The sequence below is a fragment of the Lampris incognitus genome, chromosome 1 (assembly GCF_029633865.1).
Source record: "Lampris incognitus isolate fLamInc1 chromosome 1, fLamInc1.hap2, whole genome shotgun sequence".
NCBI classification, from domain to species: domain Eukaryota; kingdom Metazoa; phylum Chordata; class Actinopteri; order Lampriformes; family Lampridae; genus Lampris; species Lampris incognitus.
In genome coordinates this window covers 4,094,499-4,116,708 of record NC_079211.1, presented here as the reverse complement: position 1 = coordinate 4,116,708, position 22,210 = coordinate 4,094,499, and the positions used below count along the sequence as shown (strand labels likewise).

Here is a 22,210-nt window from a genome sequence, read left to right as displayed (position 1 = left end):
AGGCCTGTGTCACTGCCTTGCACTGATTATAAGCTCCTCTCAAAGGTGTTAGCAACCAGGCTGAGTAAAGTGATGGGACAGGTGATTCATTGTGACCAGACCTACTGTGTACCTGGCAGGTTGATTTCAGATAACATCATTCTGATTTGAGACTTTTTAGAGATCTGGAAGCTGCTTGGCCTCAACGCCGGCATCATATCAATTGATCAAGAAAAAGCCTTTGATCGTGTTGAGCATGAGTATCTGTGGCTCACATTGAGGCCTCTGGTTTTGGTCCTGGCTTTATTAACAAAATTAAGGGTCTGTATTGTGACATTCAGAGTCTGGTGAAAATTAATGGTGGTTTGAGTGCTCCTTTCAAATCCAAACGGGAGTTAGGCAAGGCTGTGCCCTCGGGCATGTTATATTCCCTAGCATTTGAGCCTCTGTTAAACAAATTTAGATCTGACCTTCAGGGTATAACTATTCCAGGTTGTAATGCACCCTTAAAACTGTCAGCCTTTGCAGCTGATTTAGTAATTCTGGTGCACAGTCAGCAGGATACTGACATGTTGGTGAGGGATATTGTCCAGTTTGGCTTAATATCTTCAGCCAAAGATAACTGGATCTAAAGCGAAGCTGTCAGTGTTGGGAGTGTACTGGAGAAAAAGCTCTGTTTGCCTGGGGGTTTGATTTGGAAGGCAGGGCAGCTGAAATATTTAGGAATGTTTCTAGGTGATCAATCTTAAAAACTGGGAAAATGTTCTTGGAAAGGTCAAAGTTCGGTTAGCAAAGTGGAAGTGGATTTTAACCAAGATGTCCTACAGAGGTCGAGTCCTGATCACTAATAATTTGGTATAATCAAATTTTTGGCATTGCCTGTCAGTTGTTGACCCCCCACCAGACCTGCTGTCCAAGATCCAGGCTCTTCTTGTCAACTTCTTCTGGGACAAACTGCACTGGGTGCCTCAGAGTATGCTGTATCTGCCGAGGGTTGGAAGGCAGGGCCTGATCAACCTGAGCAGCAGGGGGACTACCTTCTGTTTCCAGTTCCTACAAAGGTTTCTGTGTGGTCCTACTGAGTTAGTGTGGAGGTCGCTGGCTTGTACCATTTTGAGTCAGCTAGGTGGACTGGGACTGAAAAGATTTTTGTTTTTTGATTAAAGCAGATTAACATCAAGGAACTCCCTGAATTCTATCGTGGATTGTTCAAGGTGTGGAACTTGTTAAAAAAAAGAGACTGAAACAACACGGCTCTTTGTTCTGGCTGCTCCAGGAACCAATCATACATGGCACCTGTTTCAGTGCAGTCTGTCAAGTGGGGCCAAATCTGCTCAGGTGGTTCTGTGTATCTAACATGGTGACTCTGGGACATGTAGTTCAGCTTGCAGGTCCAAACATGGACAATGCAGCTCCTCTTGCCTCCCGCTTGGGACTGAGATCAACTCGTGTCCTCACTCTGCTGCTTAACAAATGGAGAGAAGCTCTCAGAAGTGGTGAGCGGACACTGTTGATCCAGTATTATAATGGCTCTGTTAGACCCGATGAGGAGGATGTTTTCTCGTCAGCGACCCTTTCCCCAGATTTTCAGGACAGTACAGGACCTTTTTTAAAAAGTGGGAATTCCTCTGCGTTTTCTTTTCAAGATCCAAATGGGAGGTCAGTGTAAAAAATGTTTGTTAAAGTTCTGCACAGGGACAAATTACATGGTAAACCTGACCCCCCATGGAGGGCTCACCTAGGTCTGAGTGACAGTGTTGGCCCTGAGTGGAGAGTGCTGTACAAGCCGCCATTGGTCAAAAGAGCTGCAGACCTGCAGTGGAGGGTTTTACATGGTGTCGTGGCTGTTCATGCTTTTGTCTCTCTTATTAATTCTGATGTCAGCCATGAGTGTCCATCTTGCACTAATCGTGAGACTGTTTTTCATTGCTTCGTGGAATGTTGTCGACTGCTGCTACTTTTCACAACGCTGGAAAATGTGCTTTGCTGTGTTGTTGATGATGAGCTGATCTTGGGGAGTGTCCTGAGATGATTTAGATTCTGTGAATCTGATGTTACTGTGTTGGTTTTTATCCTGCTTGTTGTGTTGCAACTTTTTGGTAATTTTTATTAAAGTATTGTCAAAGATCAAATCTCTCTCTGTCTGTCTCTCTCTATGTCTCTGTCTGTGACTGGTGAGAGGCCAGTCTATTCAGACGCTCATGTAGATGCTAGGTGTGGGTTAGCACCAGTAACCTCCAGTTCCTCCACTCTTCATGTTCTCAGACAGACGGGGAGGTCCAGAGGAGATCGACGCTGACATGGAAACACGTCTGGGATGCAGTGAACAGGCCACACACGGCTGAAGGGGATTCATGCATCAGGTATTGAGATAGAGATGTGAATAATAATAATTTTCTGTTGTTTTTTAAAATAGGACCCAGTATTTCTTCCAAAATGTCACAGTTTCTTTGCAGTTATCGTTGTTGTGCCCCATTCATTTCATAGTAGTCTGATAATGAAATATACGAGAAAACATCTTTCAAATGTTTTACCTTCAGGATATGTAAAATCTCAATTTAAAATAAAATTCATTGACCTGGAAATTAGACCTTTTAACTGAGAATCAAACCTCATGAATTTGTCTTCATCTTTAAGAATCGGCTCTGTGCATAACTGTAGTCCACTGACCTCCGGTTTCTGCTGCAGCGGTCATACCAGTTTCCTCTTTGTTGGCGGGTGCTGTTGACAATGGTATATTTTTCGCGATGCCTGCAAGATGTATGAAGAGGAGTATCCTCATATTCATGGTAGTAACTTGGTATGTACAACTGGAAACTTTTCACCCATTTGCTGGTAGATGCAGGTGAAAGTTTGTCAGCAATTCTGTGCAGTATTTATCCATGGTAAATCTTGCAGGCATCGTGAAAAATATCCATCCATCCATTATCCGACCCACTTATCCTGCTCTCAGGGTAGCGGGGATGCTGGAGCCTATCCCATCTATCATTGGGCGGCAAGCGGGGAGACACCCTGGACAGGCCGCCAGGCCATCACACAGGGCCGACACACACACACACACACACAGGTACAATCTAGTATGGCCAAGTCACCTGACCTGCATGTCTTTGGACTGTGGGAGGAACCGGAGCACCTGGAGGAAACCCCCGCAGACACGGGGAGAACATGCAAACTCCACACAGAGGACGACCCGGGCCCAGGGCTCGAACCCAGGACCTTCTTGCTGTGAGGCGACCGCGCTAACCACTGCACCACCGTTCCGCCCCGTGAAAAATATGCCATTGTCAACTGGTACGACTGCTGCAGTAGAAACCAGAAGTCAGTGGACTACAGTTATGCACAGAGTCCATTATTTTTACTTGGGTGCGACAGTTTTTCAAGGTGGTGAAAATGAGAAATGCATGCTGTTATCTGCAACTAACCCGTGTAGTCAGACTCACTGGTACAAATACAACTTCATTTATTTCACATACATTTTTTTTTTACTTTTGAAATTTTCACAATCTAAATGATTCAACAACAAAATGAGAAACTACCACAACAAAGTCCAAATTTCATACTAGGGAAAAATGATGCAAATGTCACTGTCATAAAACCGACACATGTATTTTGCCAACCAGCAAAGGTTGATGAAAGGAATAAAAAGACAATAATAGGACAAAAAGATGGGTAATGTCAGTACAGACGTCAGTACTGAGTCATCTTTTAACATGGTCCAAAAGTGTTCTAACCAGATCCTGAATAGTGTCTGAGTACTCACTTTTTAAACTCTCAACATTTTTGATAAATAAAATCTTTTTTTCCTCTGTTTTCAGATAAACAATATATAGGTATTTAATATCTGGGAGTCAATTAGGGGAACAGGGGTGGACAACTCCCTCAGAAGCCCTTCCTGAATCCATGGCAACTTGAAAAGTCAGAAGAAATGGTCTTGCTGAAAGTTTGGGGCCATATTGATTTTGGCTGATGCATCCTGTGAATATTGCTATGAGTTGTTTTTTTTCTTTTTTCTTAAATGAGTAAGCACGTACATGTACATATAAAAGCATTCGGTACAGCTATGTCAATTACTGAACATAAGGAACTATGGTCTGTTTCATTGACTTGTTCAGTGAATAATCATGGCGCAAGACTAAACAAAGTAGAGTAATAGGTTGGATACAAATTTGTACTGTACATGGTTCTGCTGAGTCTGTAGATCCAACCCAAAAGTTGAAGGGTTCTTTTAGGGCATATAAACCTCAAAAAGCTGATTACCGAGACCCGTTCTTTCCTACTTCCTTTAGTGGCAACTCTACTAACTTCTCATCCAAGTTGAAGGAGGTTCTCCACTGGCAACTGTGTGAGAATGGATGTCCAGCTGTTCCCACTTCAGGAGTTAAATCACAGTATCGTCATTATACCTCACAAGAGCCTTCGATTCAAGGTGTCATTCATCTTCATACTATGCCCCGCACTCGTATTCCTGTTTCCACTACCACACTTCCTGCTGCAGGGGGAAGTTCCATTGGGTCTCACTCTCAATAAAAATACATGATCCTTTGGGCTTTTATGCCGTTGGAATTCTTCAATCTATAAAACATATCACATCATTTTCATGTTAAAACGACGAGGACCAGCTTGTCCCTCTGCCGAGTCAATGTTTGTGCCATTTGACTTGGACCGAGGCACATATTCAATATCTATGTTGTTTTTATGTTTCCCTTTCCCTCTGCTCCACACGAAGAGCAACAGGAAACAAAACAAGACCACTCCCAGGAATGTGAAACAACCCATGGCTGTTGACACTAAAATAGTCTTGAGGTCCAAACCAAAGGTCCCATTGGTTGTTCCATTGGCAGTGGTATTGTTTGGGTCTGTATAGTACTGGGTCCTGTTTGCATACAGAGATCCCAGACTTTTTACTGCCAGTGAGGTCATCAGGGTGTCGTTCCCAGCAGTGTTGGATGCCAGGCAGAGGTACACACCGCTATCTTGTACCTCGGCTGACTTGATCTCCAGCGTGCCGTTGATGTGGACGGTAACTCTGTCATGGGTCCTGCTGGTGATAAGACGCCGGTGTGGTGAAAGCCAGGACACAATGGGCCTTGGTTTCCCTTCAGCACTGCAGCGCAACATCGCCTGCTGGCCCTCATCAACGGTGACCGTCTGTGTTTTGTTCTCCCGGATTTTTGGCTTGGTGCATGTCACGTAGTAAGTCTCTTTGAACTCCTTTAAAGGCCTGCCACGGATCCCTTCAGGCATACTACACTCTGGCTGAGATTCCCCAAAGAAAATGGAGTGCCTTTTCTGTAGGATCCACATGAGGCGGCAGTCGCACACCAGGTGGTTGTCGTCAATTAAAAGTACCTCCAGAGCCTCTGGAGCCTGAAAGATGCTTTTCTCCAGTGTGTCAAGACGGTTGTGAGAGACATTGAGGACCCTGAGCCACCGTAAGCCCTGAAAGGCATATGGCTCGATGGTGGACAGCTGAGCTCCAACCAGGTGCAGTTCTCGAAGACGCACCAGGTCCATCAGCATCCCCGCTTCAATGTGCCTGATGCGATTGTATGACAGGTTGAGATGTGTTAGGTAGGGAAGATGTGTGAGTGCTTGATAGGGGAAACTGGACAGGTTGGTGTTGGTGATATAGAGGGTGGTCAGGTTGAGGCCATGCAGTGTATTGGCGGGCACAACTTCGAGTGAGGGCCAACTGTCAATCTCCAGGTGCCGCAGGTGGAATAGCTTTTTAAAAGAATAGGGGTGCAAAGTGCTGATACTGAGATATCTGAGATGGAGGCTGACTAAGTTGTGCAAGTGAGAGAGCGCCTCTGTTGGCACAACTGTCAGGTTGCACCTTTCTAAGGTAAGTATCTCTAGGCTTAAAAGTCCACTGAATGCTCGATGTGAAATGTAAACCAGGTCATTGTCTCCCACCTCCAGGAATTTCAGATTGTGTAGGTCCTGGAACATGTAATCCAGGAGAATGACAATCTTGTTGTCGCTGACATCTAGCCGGGTGAGATTCATTAAGCCTGCAAAGACGCCCAGCGGGATGAGTTTGATCCGGTTGCTCTTGAGACTGAGCGAGTGCATGTTAAACAAGGCGTTGAAGGCTCCGGGCTCCACATAACTGATAATGTTTCCGCTGAGGTCAAGCTCCTCCAGCCCTGGAAAAGTAGCAAAGTCATCAGGGTTGATCATCGTCAACTTGTTCTTGCTCAAGTCAAGGATCCTCGTCTCGATAGGAATACCATCCGGGATGCTCGGCATGCGCTTACGGTGGCATATGACTGCCTTGCTCTGGGCTGAGCACTCGCAGCGCGAGGGGCACCCCAGGGTTGAACCAACAAAGACGGCCATCAGGGCCAGTCCCAGGAATGGATGCCAGCATGAAGCGGCCGGATGCAGCATGGCTTTGCTCATACAGTCGACCATTCTGTCACGGCTCTGGAAGAGACAGAAAGAGGGAGACAGCTTTGTGAGGGAATAGGTGGATCTAGAAAAGTGAGAGACTGCTGTCTACATTTAAATTCATAACACACGCTATTTTTCTAAAATATGGTTATATTTTAGCTCTGTAAGTTATAAACTTGGAATGAAAAGAAGTCTTTCCCCTCACCCAGCATTCGACAGTTTAGATCTACGTGATAAAGAGAGGGGTTGGATGTGCACTTTTGTGGGGTTGACATACCAGTGACAAAAAGAGACGGACGAAAAAAGGTAGGAAAACATTTTTAACCATTTAAAGTCAAGTTTAAGAGGAACATTAAAGGAAATCTTATTTCCCTCTCTGGCCAAATCAGGATGATAAAACAGTCTGATATTGAGGGAAACAACACTTGTTCCTTCTCCAGCATCTGAAAACGGATTTCATCAATTACGCCAATGCTTTATTCTAGGCATTATGGGCCATCAGTGTAAAACCACAGCAGCCGGAACGGTCTGCATTCCCTCCTCTCCTTTAACTCTTACTAATTCAGATGCTGGCAAGCTCCTGTGTTGGGATCCAATGTTCCCTGGTTTGCTTTCAGACTTTGAATTAAAGAACAATTTGCCCCCGGCCATTAATTTTCTCTCTCCATCCTCAACTGAATCCATCTGTGGCCTGTTAGTTTGCTTTTTCATCCTTGGCATACTGATCGAAACGGTACTGTGAGGCTCTAAAACTTAAAAAAGCCCCCTTGATGACAGTGGGCACATTATCTGATACTGGTTAATAACCACAAGTTGTAGATTTTGACAAATGCTAATTCAGTCGATTACGCTTCGGTCTGTTTTTTGCTCAGATTGTATTTTTTTTTTTTTTGTGGATTTTTTTTCCTCCCGTTTTCTCCCCAATTGTATCCGGCCAATTATCCTATATTCCAAGCTGTCCCGGTGTCGCTGCTCCACCCCCTCCACCGATCCGGGGAGGGCTGCAGACTACCACACGCCTCCTCCCATACATGTGGAGTCGCCAGCTGCTTCTCTTCACCTGACAGTGAGGAGTTTCACCAGGGGGACGTAGCGCGTGAGAGGATCAGGCTATTCCCCCCAGTTCCTCCTCCCCCCCGAACAGGGGCCCCGACCAACCAGAGGAGGCGCTAGTGCAGCGACCAGGACACACACCCACATCCGGCTTCCCACCCGCAGACACGGCCAATTTTGTCTGTAGGGACGCCAAACCAAGCCGGAGGTAACACGGGGATTCGAACCGGCGAGCCCCGTGTTGGCAGGCAACGGGATACACCGCTACGCTACCCGGACGCCCTCAAATTGTATTTTAAATACTACAATCGGGTTTCTCAAAGTCCGGCTCTCGGTCGGCATCTGGACCCAGTGGCAAGTCAATCCGGGCCCAGCCCATACCTCATGTTATGAATAAGATTCGTTAGGAAGTGTATCGTTTTCTACTAGGTGTGTTGTTACGGCCGAGTTCACGCATTACTGTTACACCAGAGAATGTGTTTTGGGGTCGCTGCGAAGCTTTTATTGCACTTACAGTAACGTAACAAGTGTAGCTGTCGTCAGTCGACTCTGTTCATAACTGTAGACCACCGACATCCGGTTCCTACTGCAGCGGTCATACCAGTTTCCTGTTTGTTGGCGTGTGCTGTTGACAGTGGCATATTTTTGGCGATGCCTGCAAGATTTACCATGGATACATGTCAACCACATGCACACAACTGTCCACACACCTTCACCTGCACCTCCCAGCAAACGGGGGAAAGTTTCAAGTTGTACATATCACGTTACGCCCATCATTATGAGGAGGAGCATGCCACTGTCAACAGCACACGCCAACAAACAGGAAACTGGGCTGACCGCTGCAGCAGAAACCGGAAGTCAGTGGACTACAGTTGTGCACAGAGCCGATTGGAGTAACGTTATCTTCGCTTCACCTGGTTAACGGTCTCTCCTCTGCTCTGCTCCGTTTGTGTGTGGGGGGGGTGGGGAGGGAGGTGGAACCCCACCCTCGATGAAACGGAGCAGAGGAGAGGAGAACAACCAGCGCAACCATAAATGGCGGTAGCGAGTAGCCTGCTGGTACACGAGTTTGATTAATTCAGGTAGTTACTAGTTGGTAGTGAAGTGTTTTGTGTGACCTCATGTAAAGTCAGGACTAGCTATGCCTTACAAAGCAAAGGTCAGCAGCACCCTGAGACTCACAAAAGTCTAAAGGATCGTAAGATCCTTTACAAAGTGCAAGTACATGATTAACACACTATTTACACGTACATGTGTACATGAATTAATCATGAATTGCAGTATTAAGTATTTATAAACATCTCTCTGCACACTCCCTGTGCACGTCTGGCTTTACAGATGATGACTTCAGTCGTTACTAACACTTAGCTAATGCTTCAGAGCGTGTAGTTATTATAAAGAGTTACCAAGATGAGCAAAACCAAAGGAAGGTGGCAAGTGGTGCCGAATCCTGTGACGTTCCCATCCTTCGGTTATCTGTTAGACGACCTTCCATCGTCAGGTCAAACATGTGAGCAAACACACAACTATGACTCACATCACGGTCTCATAGAGGCATGTTTCTGCAAGTGCATTCATGCAAGAAAACACGCAAAACATAGTCCATAAATAAGCAAAGGAATGGTTATCGTGTTCCCTCCTTTCTGCCGGGATGTGAGCTAAACAGTTGTGACAGTGACAGTCTATTTCCAGCGCTCGGTCTTTAACATTTGAGTAACCAGAGGTTACCGTGGGTGTCTGCCGTCTCACGAATATCCACTTTTAGGTGGAGCTTTGGAGGTGTACCCGGAGACATGAACCTGATGACAGTATGTTGTGTAGCAGGAAGTCAGTGGAACCAACCGTATGGAGTAAATCCACGACATGGTGCAGGAAGGTGACAGGTTCTGCTGTCACAGACTGTTCTACCTTTAAACTGGGAGGAACACGTTCTCCTCGGGTGGCGAACAGGCGAACCGAGTATGATGCACTGAATATGAAAGCAAAAGCTCCCTGACATGCTATCTACAAGAAAATCCAACACGGTGGTGGTTGCAACAATAAATACAACAGCCAAAAGAACACTTCTCTAAACGGGAAAGAAAGCTACACTATACTGTGTGTGTGTGTGTGTGTGTCAAATCCAGTCTTTCTGAGAGGGGTATCATCTCCCTTAAGGCGCTCTTAAACGACATTACAAACACACAAGCAGTCCTATCAATTTGGCTTCTTGTCATTGACATTAAAGAATAATGAGCTTTTAGCATTTTACACTCTGCAGACAGAAGAGAGAGAGAATTCTATAAACCTAACCTGCTCTCATAACAGAAGAACACAAAACATGACGGTTGTTTTCTGAAAATTTGGACAATTTGGCATTAATAATAATGATAATAATAACTTTATTTATATAGCACTTTTCTAAATCAATGTTACAAAGTGCTTTACAAAGAAATAAAACCAGACAAAAATAAGAGTAAGACCAAATAAGGGTAAAAATAAAAACAGTATAAATAAATAATAACAAATATCGAACATTTCACTGGGAGTGATGAAGAAGGACAGGATTAGGAACGAGTATATTAGAGGGACAGCTCAGGTTGGACGGTTTGGAGACAAAGCAAGAGAGACAAGATGGAGATGGTTTGGACATGTGTGGAGGAGAGATGCTGGGTATACTGGGAGAAGGATGCTGAATATGGAGCTGCCAGGGAAGAGGAGAAGAGGAAGGCCAAAGAGGAGGTTTATGGATGTGGTGAGGGAGGACATTCAGGTGGCTGGTGTGACAGAGGAAGATGCAGAGGACAGGAAGAGATGGAAACGGATGATCCACTGTGGCACCCCCTAACGGGAGCAGCTGAAAGTAGTTGTAGTAGTAGTAGCTTGAGCTGGGGATTGCATGACTGAATGATATTTTTAATTTGATTGTCAAAACTGAGGTTAGCGTTGAATATTACCCCAAGATTCCTAGCAGCCTGCTAAACACTACATGACAGATCACCAAGATTATTAACAAAAGGGCTGACGTAATTTTCGGGACCAAACAGAATGACCTCAGACTTATCATCATTAAATTTGAGAAAAATTTAAGACATCCAGGATTTAAAGTCAGAGGTTTAAAGTTGTGAGATTTAGTAGGGCACTGGGATCTATGGGTTTTAGTGGCATGTATAACTGAGTGTAATCAGCATAAAAATGGTAGAGCACATCGAGATTTTGAATGACCTGGCCAAGGGGCAGCATGTATATAGAAAAGAGAAGGGGGCCAAGAACTGAACCTTGAGGGACTGTGCCAAAGGCAGCACCTAAGTGTAAAAGAACTAAAATCTAGCGTCACCTGTCTGCAGTCAGCAGTAGGTCAGTAGTGACCTGAACTAGAGCTGTCTCAGTTTTATGAAGTGCTCTAAAACCAGACTGGAAACTAAAAAACAGTATTTATGTTAATGAAAGAAATCAATTGAGAAGAAATTACTCTCTCCAGAACCTTAGATAGAAAATACAATTCGAAGATTGGTCTGTTGTTACTTATGGACAGGGGATCTAAGTTAGGTTTCTTCAGCAACGGGTGAACAATGGCATGCTTAAAACTGTCTGGAAAAGAACCTGGGGCCAGACAATTATTAAGAATTTGCAGAATAATGGGGCTGATAGTTGAAAATACCTCCTTGAGCAGCTTAGTGGGAATGATGTCTAAGATGCAGGAAGAGGAGTTCATATTGGAGACTGTACTCTCTAACACTGAAATTGTAGTTGGTTGAAACTGGGTAAAAGAGGCAGTATTAACAAGGGGAATGGATCGAATGCAAGAGCCTGGCTGGATTTGGGACTTGATGTTCTCCAGCTTATTTACAAAATGAGTGATTTTATTTTTTTTTGGACAACTCAACAAGCATTAGTATGTAGCTGATGCTTTTCTATTTCTCCGTGGGCAAACAGATGTAATGGGGGTTTAAGGTGATCAGTAAAAGTAATTAGTAAATTTTTTCATGGTTTCATTTTGGAACCATCTGTAAAGGAGAACTGGACTAATTTCAAGGTGAGAAATGTAGTAAATAATGAGTACAGACTCAGTCACGCATCAGAAACACACACACACACATGTTGAACACACATCCTCCCGTCCAGCTGAGCTCACTTCTCTGCCACTATATGATTTACTGCCTAATTAAGAGTCTGTTTAATCAGGATAGTAATCCGAGAACCACTGTGACTGTAATCAGAATAAGAGCAAGCCCATGATGTGACCTCTTCACACAGGTACTGTTGACTAGCACACCATCGGTACACACAGCAGAGTGCGTCTCAAACACTACCAAAGAGAAGGACAAAGCAAGTTTCCAAGTGACACATTTCAAAATAAGAGCCTGAACGACAGTCTCTCCAGGAGGATTTCTGTAACCATGGTTTGCACCTGCTACATGTGATGCACGTCGTCCTCAGTTATAGAACATAACGTTCAAGTTCAATTTCAACTTTATTGTCATATGTATTTAGAATACCTTGTATGAGGAAGTCGGGAGTTGCAGAGAAGTATGTAGGAGTGGTGCAGGATATGTATGAGGGAAGTGTGACAATGGTGAGGTGTGTGGTTGGAATGACAGATGGATTCAAGGTGGAGGTGGGATTACATCAAGGATCGGCTCTGAACCCTTGTAATGTTGATGAACAAGTTGATGGATGAAATCAGGCAGGAGTCTCCGTGGACTATGATGTTTGTGGATTACATGGTGATCTGTAGTGAGAGTAGGGTGCAGGTGGAGGAGAGCCTGGAGAGGTGGAGGTATGCACTGGAGAGAAGTGGAATGAAAGTCAGTAGGAGCAAGACGGAATACCTATGCATGAATGAGAGGGAGGACAGTGGAATGGTGAGGATGCAAGGAGTAGAGGTGATGAATATGTAGGGGATTAAATACTTGGGGTCAACAGTTCAAAGTAACGGGGAGTGCAGAAGTGTGGTGAAGAAGAGAGTGCAGGCAGGGTGGAGTGGGTGGAGAAGAGTGTCAGGAGTGATGTGTGACAGAAGGGTACCAGCAAGAGTTAAAGGGAAGGTTTACAAGACGGTGGTGAGACCAGCTATGTTATATGGTTTGGAGACAGTGGCACTGATGAAAAGACAGGAGGTGGAGCTGGAGGTGGCAGAGATGAAGATAAGATTTTCATTGGGAGTGATGAAGAAGGACAGGATTAGGAACGAGTATATTAGAGGCACAGCTCAGTTGGACGGTTGGAGACAAAGCAGGAGAGGCAAGATTGAGAGGCAAGGAGAGATGCTGGGTATATTGGGAGAAGGATGCTGAATATGGAGCTGCCAGGGAAGAGGAGAAGAGGAAGGCCAAAGAGGAGGTTTATGGATGTGGTGAGGGAGGACATGCAGGTGGCTGGTGTGACCGAGGAAGATGCAGAGGACAGGAAGAGATGGAAACAGCTGATATGCTGTGGCGCCCCCTATCGGGAGCAGCCAAAAGTAGTGGTGGTAGTATTTAGAATACCATGAAATTCTTGGGCTCTAGCTCTCTCTGCCTGAACATAAGGGACTCAAGGACAAAGGGCGCACCATCCCAAAAATAAAAAAAATCTACAGACCTATCTAGTCTATGTTCACATGAATTGATATATACACAATTACAGTACACAATAACACAACAATGTAAGGTGCATATGGATGTGGCAGCTGTTCAGCAACCTGACTGCCTGTGGACAGAAACTGTTACTGAGACGGGTGGTGTGTGAGTTGATGCTCCGGTAGAATTTTCTAGATGGAAGGAGGGAGAACAGAACATGCACAGGGAGCTGGTGTCCTTAATGGCGTTTTGGACTTTCCTTTTGCAGCAAGTGGTGTACATATTTAAGCTGTGGTAGTCCCATGCCAATTATTTTTGTTGCTGTGTTCCTTTGAAACAGTCTGCAGTCCTGATCAGTCAGGTTGCCAAACCACACTGTGATACAGCCTGTCAACACACTCTCTGTGGTACTGTTGAGACACCTCAGAAGATACAGTCTCTGCTGTACCCTCTTGAGGGTGCAACTGGTGTTGACAGGCCATGTGAGGGTGTCTGTGATGTGTAAACTGAGAAATCTAAAACTGTCCACAATTTCAACAGACGACCCATTGATGGAAATAGGGATGTGGTTTTCTCTGATCTATCTAAAGTCAACAATGCTTCTGCGTCCTATCAGACCGCTTTCAGGGTGTCCGCCTCGCACATAGCTCCAAACGGGCTGTAGTCTGTGAGCCTACCGGAAAAGGCCGACAAAGCTCTCCCAGCCGATCCAGCGCCAGCTCTCCCAGCCAGACACCCTTGACACACCTCCCCACACTCCCCACGACGACATCAAAAACACCACAGTCAACGCCAGGTGAGGCCGCCGCCAGACCGCTCTCGGTGTTGTCGGAACTGCCGGTCTGCATGGGCTAGCAGTTAGCTTAGTCTGCTCTGCTTCCGCGTCTTGTCAGACCGCCCTCGGTGTAACCTCCTTGAGCGCGGCTCTGGGCAGAGCCGTGGTCCCGGGGTCCAAAGGATGCAGCAGACCAAGCTCTCCCTGGTGACCCAGCGCCAGCTCTCCCAGCCATCAAACGAAGACAAAACTTAGACGTGGACAAAGACACTGCATAGATGGTACTGGGTGAGGCCGCCGCAAACGTGAATTCCTACCGCCATCTTCCCACACCGGGAAGTGGGGCAGGCAAAGCTAACTGCTAGCCCATGCAGACCGGCAGTTCCGACAGTCATCCTGGCTGGCGGTCGTTCTCCTGGACAGTGATATTATTTTTGTTTAGTTTGGATATGTGTCTTCTTGTAGTTTGGGTGTGTTATTGTCTTTGTGTTGCACTGCTGTGGGCTGGGGGAAACAATGTGTCGTTTCATTTCATGTGCGCAAGTGCATGAAATGAAACGACAGTGTTTCTGATTTCTGATAGACTATCTTACTCTATCTTTTATGATACATATTTATATTAATGGTATTATATCAATAATTAAAAGTAATTACAAACACACAAGTAAAAAAAATGTATAAAACTCTTTAATTAAAAATGAGGTTTTCTGCCTTTTCCCCGCTGTCTAATTATTTGAACAGATGCTCCTGGCGGTGAGGAGGAGTCTTTTTGTGATGGTTGAAATCCTTCTCTGCTTCGTGAGATAGGACAGTGCACATGGGGCCTCTCTGTAATGTGGCCCCTGACCCACAGTAGTGTCAGAGTCAGCTCCTGAGAGAGTGATCGGATCAGTTAATGGAGTCTGACTCGGCAGAAACACTCAACAGCCTTTTACATTACAGAGCTGCTGAGGTCGGCGTCCCTCCAAATATATGCACGGAGAATTACTTCACATTATAAGAACAAGATCATCTCCTCTCTTAGGGCCGTATGCAGAATGTGTGGACAACACGAGGGTTAAGAGGAGTGAAAGAAGATGCTGCAGCAGCAGATCCCAGGTCATCAGGCAGTTTGTTCCACAGAACAGCACCATGGTTCCTAAATTCACCTTCACCTGATTTAGATTTCATTCTGGGTACATTCAGGAGACACGTGCTTGATGAGCTGCAGGATTTGATTGCACTACAGCCAACGAGCAGGTCGGAACTGTATCTAGGAGCCATACGACGGGCCTCGTAGACAGGCAGTAATACTTTGTAATCAAGGAGATGCTGTACTGGTAGTCAGTGAAGTGTTTTCAGTACAGCTGTAATGTATTTAATGTATTCTGTTAGTCTCTGTTAGTCCCTGTTAGACCCTGTTAGTCCCTGTTAGACCCTGTTAGCTGTTAGCCCCTGTTACCTGTTAGTCCCTGTTAGCTGTTAGTCCCTGTTAGCTGTTAGTCCCTGTTAGCTGTTAGTCCCTGTTGCCTGTTAGTCCCTGTTAGCTGTTAGCCCCTGTTAGCTGTTAGTCCCTGTTAGCTGTTAGTCCCTGTTAGCTGTTAGCCCCTGTTAGCTGTTAGTCCCTGTTAGCTGTTAGTCCCTGTTAGCTGTTAGCCCCTGTTAGCTGTTAGTCCCTGTTAGCTGTTAGCCCCTGTTAGCTGTTAGTCCCTGTTAGCTGTTAGCCCCTGTTAGCTGTTAGTCCCTGTTAGCACCCTGGCTGCAGCGTACCTATTGTCTTTTTGGGAAGCCCTGCAAAGAGGGCATGACAGTAATCCAGTCTGCTGGAGATGAATGTATGGACCAGTTTTTTGGAGCCAGACCGGGACAGGAAACGCCTAGGTTTGGGGGGGGAATTAATTTATTCCCCTTTTTCTCCCCAATTGTATCTGGCCAATTACCCCACTCTTCCGAGCCATCCCGGTCTCTGCTCCACCCCCTCTGCTGATCCGGGAGGGCTGCAGACTACCACATGTCTCCTCCCATACATGTGGAGTCACCAGCCGCTTCTTTTCACCTAACAGTGAGGAGTTTCACAAGGGGGACGTAGCGCGTGGGAGGATCATGCTATTCCCCCCAGTCCCCCTCCCCCCGATCAGGCGCCCCGACTGACCAGAGGAGGCGCTAGTGCAGCGACCAGGACACATACCCACATCCGGCTTCTCACCCTCAGACACGGCCAATTGTGTCTGTAGGGACGCCCGACCAAGTCGGAGGTAACACAGGGATTTGAACTGGCGATCCCCGTGTTGGTAGGCAACAAAATAGACTGCTACACCACCCAGATGCCCCCTTCATCTTTATTTGTTGATCTCTTAACACTAAAAATAACAATGTTTATCCTTACTGGGATCACATATCTGATGTATATGTATTGCTAGTATGTCTTTATGTCTCTAACAACCTCAGCCCTGAGCAGCGGTTTCTAAAGGACAAACTCCTCCCTTCATATGAAACCAAGTCAACACCATTAGCAGATTTACTTCTCATTAGAGCAGACTGAATCAGATGATGACAGGTCAGTTTGTTGGACTGTGTCATGGCGGACGCTTTCAGTCTTGTTTCGGTTCAGATTAGTAAACAGCAAATTAGCGGGCACCGCTCCAGGCTGGAGTCGACCAATCAGGGCAGACTGCTGCTTGGAAGTGCTGAGGGATTAGCCCTCGCTTATTCGACTAGCTAACTGAAAGATCATTCCAGCAAAGGAAGGATTTAAACATGCCTTTACACCGCATGAAAAGACGTTTGTTTTAATTAAGGTACTCCTTTCATGACTGAACAGGAAACGAGAAGTTAAAACCAGAACCCTGATGAGAGGAATGTCTTGAGACGAGCCCTGTTGTGCATCTTCCTGAAACAAGCAATATGTCTGTAAGAAACTTTAACTAGAATCATCTTGAAATAACCACGATGAGTCTTAAATCAAGACGACATACTTCGGTACACTCGTCTTTTTTATGGAGGACAAACTGACGGCAAACAGAAACTGCTCATAGTTTTGGGATCTCTTGTAGATCTGGCCAGTCTGTGGATACCATGTGGATGTGGTGATGTGAGTCGGCATGTGTTGTGCGATTGTGGTTGTGGTAATATGGAGATATGACTTACATGTTGTTATCCCCTGCTCCTATAGGCTGCTTTCTAGTGAAGTCAGACCATTTTCTGAACGTATTCCACTGTTTTAGTGACATGAACAATGAATGTCTCTACCTGCCTGGTCATCATATCCACATTACTATCCATCCATCCCTCCACCATCCATCCATCATCCATCCCTCCATCCATCCCTCCACCATCCATCCATCCATCCCTCCATCATCCATCCATCCATCACCCATCCATCCATCCATCCATCCATCCCTTATCCCAACCGCTTATCCTGCTCTCAGGGTGGTGGGGATGCCGGAGCCTTTCCCAGCAGTCATGCGGCAGCAGGCGAGGAGACACCCTGGACAGGCCGCCAGGCCATCACAGCCCCCCCCCCCACCCACACACACATACCTAGGCACAATTTAGTACAATTTAGTTGGGACAATTTGGTTGGATGACTCCCAAGGTTGGACTACCCGGGGCTCGAACAGTGGCGCAGTGGTTCACACGTTCGCCTCCACATTACTAATGATCATTTATCATCATTTACTGCTGAGTAAATATCTTACAAAAGCCCCAATAGCCCCCCACTAAATATCACAGCATGGGCATCCGGGTAGCATGGCAGTCTATTCCATTGCCTATCAACACGGGGCTCACTGGTTCGAATCCCCGTGTTACCTCCACCTTGTTCGGGCGTCCCTACAGACAAAATTGGCCGTGTCTGCGGGTGGGAAGCCGGATGTGGGTATGTGTCCTGGTCGCTGCACTAGCGCCTCCTCTGGTTGGTCGGGGTGCCTGTTCGGAGGGGAGGGGGAACTGGGGGGAATAGCATGATCCTCCCACGTGCTACGTCCCCCTGGTGAAACTCCTCACTGTCAGGTGAAAAGAAGCGGCTGGTGACTCCACATGTATGGGAGGAGGCATGTGGTAGTCTGCAGCCCTCCCCGGATCAGCAGAGGGGGTGGAGCAGAGACCGGGACGGCTCGGGAAATATGGTAATTGGCCGGGTACAATTGGGGAGAAAAAGGGGGGAAAAGCCACGCACACAAAAAAATAAAAATCACAGCATTAGAGACCACCCTAAACAGAAATAGAAACACAACAGTGACAAGACGTGAGGAACAAAGTCTTAGACCACAGCAGTACTGCTGCAGTACTGTGTGTACACACAGCAGTACTGTGTGTACACAGCAGTACACAGCAGTACTGTGTGTACACAGCAGTATTATGTGACAGTTCACCAACTTCAGTCTACTGACACAAGAGTCTTCCGCCGTAATCCCGGAGAACCACCGGCTGTAAACATTTTGCCACAGCTTTCATCTGGGGGAGGTTTCCTCACCCTCGACGCTCAGAGAGGCACTTCTTATTTTGCCCGAGTAGTTTGAGGATTTAGATAACACCTTGGCCTCTGCGCAATCAACCAATAAAAAAACCACTTGTGAAATTGGCCCGCCGCTATCTCCTCTGGAAAGGTTTCCCGGCCTGTGTTTGATGTGGCCCCCAGGCGCCGATCATCGCTCATAATGTGATTCCTCTCAGCACAGACTTCCTGCTGGATGCTCACACACTGCTGTGTGCTGCATTCTTTGCCCGGCAACTACCAACCCTCAACCCGCCCTTACAATAACGCATAACCGAAGACTCAAATTTGGATATGTTGACTTGGGGGATGACTCCAGCCAAACAGTTGTGTCCGAAACCAGAAAAAAAAGACAAAAGTGTGGAATGAACTCCCCGAGCATGATGGGTAAAGCTATTGAGGAACAGTGTTGTGTGGGGGAATAAAGCCATAATGCAAGCTGCATTATGTGCAGACTTGCAGAGAGAGACTGAATGGCATGCTGGGAGCAGCAGTTACACAGCTAGCTCACCGAGAGCACCAGCATCTGACACAGTCGCCCTCTCGTCAGCGGCTCAGATGTAGTTCTGTGTAAGTGGTTATAATGAGAAGCAAATAAAAAAGAAAGCACTTTACAAGAATAGCTCAGATTTTCTGAAGTCTGTCTCAATTTTATACTCACTGTTCATGTAGTACACAGGTAGGTTTGAGCTTGACAGTCATCCACCCTTTTCTTCTTCCTGGACACACAGCTCCAGCTTGTCTTCTACACTTCAATGTAATTCCTACTACTACTTTCGGCTGCTCCCGTTAGGGGGCGCCACAGCGGATCATCTGTTTCCATCTCTTCCTGTCCTCTGCATCTTCCTCTGTCACACCAGCCACCTGCATGTCCTCCCTCACCACATCCATAAACCTCCTCTTTGGCCTTCCTCTTCTCCTCTTCCCTGGCAGCTCCATATTCAGCATCCTTCTCCCAGTATACCCAGCATCTCTCCTCCACACATGTCCAAACCATCTCCATCTTGTCTCTCTTGCTTTGTCTCCAAACCATCCAACCTGAGCTGTCCCTCTAATATACTCCTTCCTAATCCTGTCCTTCTTCATCACTCCCAGTGAAATGTTCGATATTTGTTCTTATTTATTTATACTGTTTTTATTTTTACCCTTATTTGGTCTTACTCTTATTTTTGTCTGGTTTTATTTCTTTGTAAAGCACTTTGTAACATTGATTTAGAAAAGTGCTATATAAATAAAGTTATTATTATCATTATTATTAATGCCAAATTGTCCAAATTTTCAGAAAACAACCGTCATGTTTTGTGTTCTTCTGTTATCAGAGCAGGTTAGGTTTATAGAATTCTCTCTCTCTTCTGTCTGCAGAGTGTAAAATGCTAAAAGCTGTCCCTCTAATATACTCGTTCCTAATCCTGTCCTTCTTCATCACTCCCAGTGAAAATCTTATCATCTTCACACTTCAATGTAATTAATGGGCGACAAATCCACAGCAGTCCATCATACTGCACTACAGTGGTCATTTTACAAACATACATTGTTTTTCATTGTTAAATTCTCTGTTTGCTCTGCTGGGTCATGGTGGAGCGCCTCCTGCTGGTAATCTCTGTAGGCTGTGTTCTAGGAAGTAATATGGTTGGGAACCACTGTACAAAACAACTGTAAATTTATAAAATGCCCAATTTAATTTACTACGACAGCCTGCTGTAGCATCATGTTAGCATACTGTAGCATCATGTTATCATGATATCCTGCTGTAGCACCATGTTAGCATGCTGTAGCACCATGTTAGTATGCTATTCTGCTGTAGCATCATGTTAGCATGATAGCCTGCTGTAGCACCATGTTAGCATGCTGTAGCACCATGTTAGTATGATATTCTGCTGTAGCATCATGTTAGCATGATAGCCTGCTGTAGCATCATGTTAGCATGATAGCCTGCTGTAGCATCATGTTAGCATGCTGAAGCATCATGCTAGCATGATATCCTGCTGTAGCATCGTGTTAGCATGATAGCTTGCTGTAGCAACATGTTAGCATGCTGTAGCATCATATTAGCATGATATCCTGCTGTAGCATTGTGTTAGCATGATAGCATGCTGTACCATCATGTTAGCATGCTGTAGCATGATAGCCTGCTGTAGCATCATGTTAGCATGCTATCCTGCTGTAGCATCGTGTTAGCATGATATCCTGCAGTAGCACCATGTTAGCATGATAGCCTGCTGTAGCACCATGTTAGCATGCTGTAGCATCGTGTTAGCATGATAGCCTGCAGTAGCACCATGTTAGCATGATAGCCTGCTGTAGCATCATCAATCAATCAAGTTGCATTTAATATGTTAGCTTTGTCTGAACCATGCAGTGTTGTGTTACACTGAATGAGGATTGTGGATTTGTCCTCCATTAATTACACTGAAGTGTAGATGACAAGCTGGAGCTGTGTGTCCAGTATGAAGAAAAGGATGGAAAGAAGAGGACTGTGAAAATCAAACCTACCTATGGACTACACGAGTTGTACTTCAGACGATCTCAACTATTCCTTTCGTATGACAGCAAATCAAGGTACAAAGAAAACGTACACCCCTACTTTTGAATCGATACAAGTCATTTATAACTCAGTATGACAACTTTGTGCATTAACATTAATTTCTTGCAGTTACCGTTAACAGAATTAAGAGTCACTGGTATGTGCTGTGCCACGGAAGCTATGTGAACTGCCCCGATACGAGGTAAAAGCTACATGGCATGTTAAAATGACACCAGGAAGAGACGGGCAAATGAAATGAAGCCTAAGTGTTTTTGTGGTCACAAGCCTGTTAATGCACGCCTACTAATACAGTCAAAAATGTGGAATGTGTGCTGCGTCTGGTGTTTAATTTCCCAGATAACCCTCATGAAATATCAGTGGATATTCAAAAGGGTAATTGTGACGGAAAGTTATTAAATCATCATTTTATTTTAATGAGCTTTATATCTTCTAATGATGCTGCCCTGAAGGAAAGATATAATTACCTTGTAGGTTAGCTCAGTGTGCAATTAGCCCACCTTTCTTTAGCAGTGTCTGTGAGTAATCAGAGGGGATCGTAATGAAAGGGAAAGCTCTGGAATATTCTTTTCCTTATCCAATTACTGAAGAGGTTTTTCTAAAGGGTAACCGGGCTGTAAAGGTGAACGCCACTGCTGGAAGTGAGGTTTTCTTCCTCCTACGATAAACTACTGTTACCCTGATGCAACCCTATGCCCATTTAGAGAAGGACTTGGATAAGATACAACGGTTCAGCTTAAACCCACAGACCCCCCCCCTTTTCTCCCCAAATGTTTCTGGCCAATCACCCCACTCATCCGAGCCGTCTGGGTCTCTGCTCCACCCCCTCTGCTGATCCGGGGAGGGCTGCAGACTACCACATGCCTCCTCCCATACATGTGGGGTCACCAGCCGCTTCTTTTCACCTGACAGTGAGGAGTTTCACCAGGGGGACGTAGAGCTATTCCCCCCAGTTCCCCCTACCCCCAAACAGGCACTCCGACCGACCAGAGGAGGCGCTAGTGCAGTGAACATGATACATATCCTCATCCGGCTTTCCCCCCGCAGACACGGCCAACTGTGTCTGTAGGGACGCCCGATCAGGCCGGAGGTAACATGGGGATTCAAACCACCGAGCCCTGTGTTGCTAGGCAACCGAATAGACCGCTACGCTACCCGGACTCCCCAAACCCACAGATTTTTTTATGCACCCAATAATTATCATTATGGTTAATCGTAGTAGTAGTAGTAACAGTAGCTGTAGCAGTAATAGCAGTAGTATTAGCAGCAGTAATAGTAGTAGTGTAGTAGTTGTAGTAGTAGTAGCAGTAGCAATAGTACTATTAGTAGTTGTAGTAGTAGTAGTACTAGTAGTGTATTTCAGGCACAGAGACGACAAAGAAAAATTTCAGACGGTTGTGTTGGGATTGCTCCATCTTCTCAAGCCTGGTCATCAATGTGAGTGGGGGGAT

General features: G+C 45.7%; 1 protein-coding gene across 1 annotated transcript in view; it reads right to left on the bottom strand.

Moving 5' to 3' along the window:
• Positions 1–4,563: 4,563 nt before the first annotated feature.
• lingo2 (leucine rich repeat and Ig domain containing 2) overlaps positions 4,564–22,210 on the bottom strand; it is a 270,359-nt gene continuing 252,712 nt past the window's right edge. The window contains exon 3 of the mRNA XM_056291037.1: positions 4,564–6,408. Coding sequence (XP_056147012.1) covers positions 4,564–6,396 — 1,833 coding nt within the window. The 5' untranslated portion in view covers positions 6,397–6,408. The remainder of the gene's footprint in view (positions 6,409–22,210) is intronic.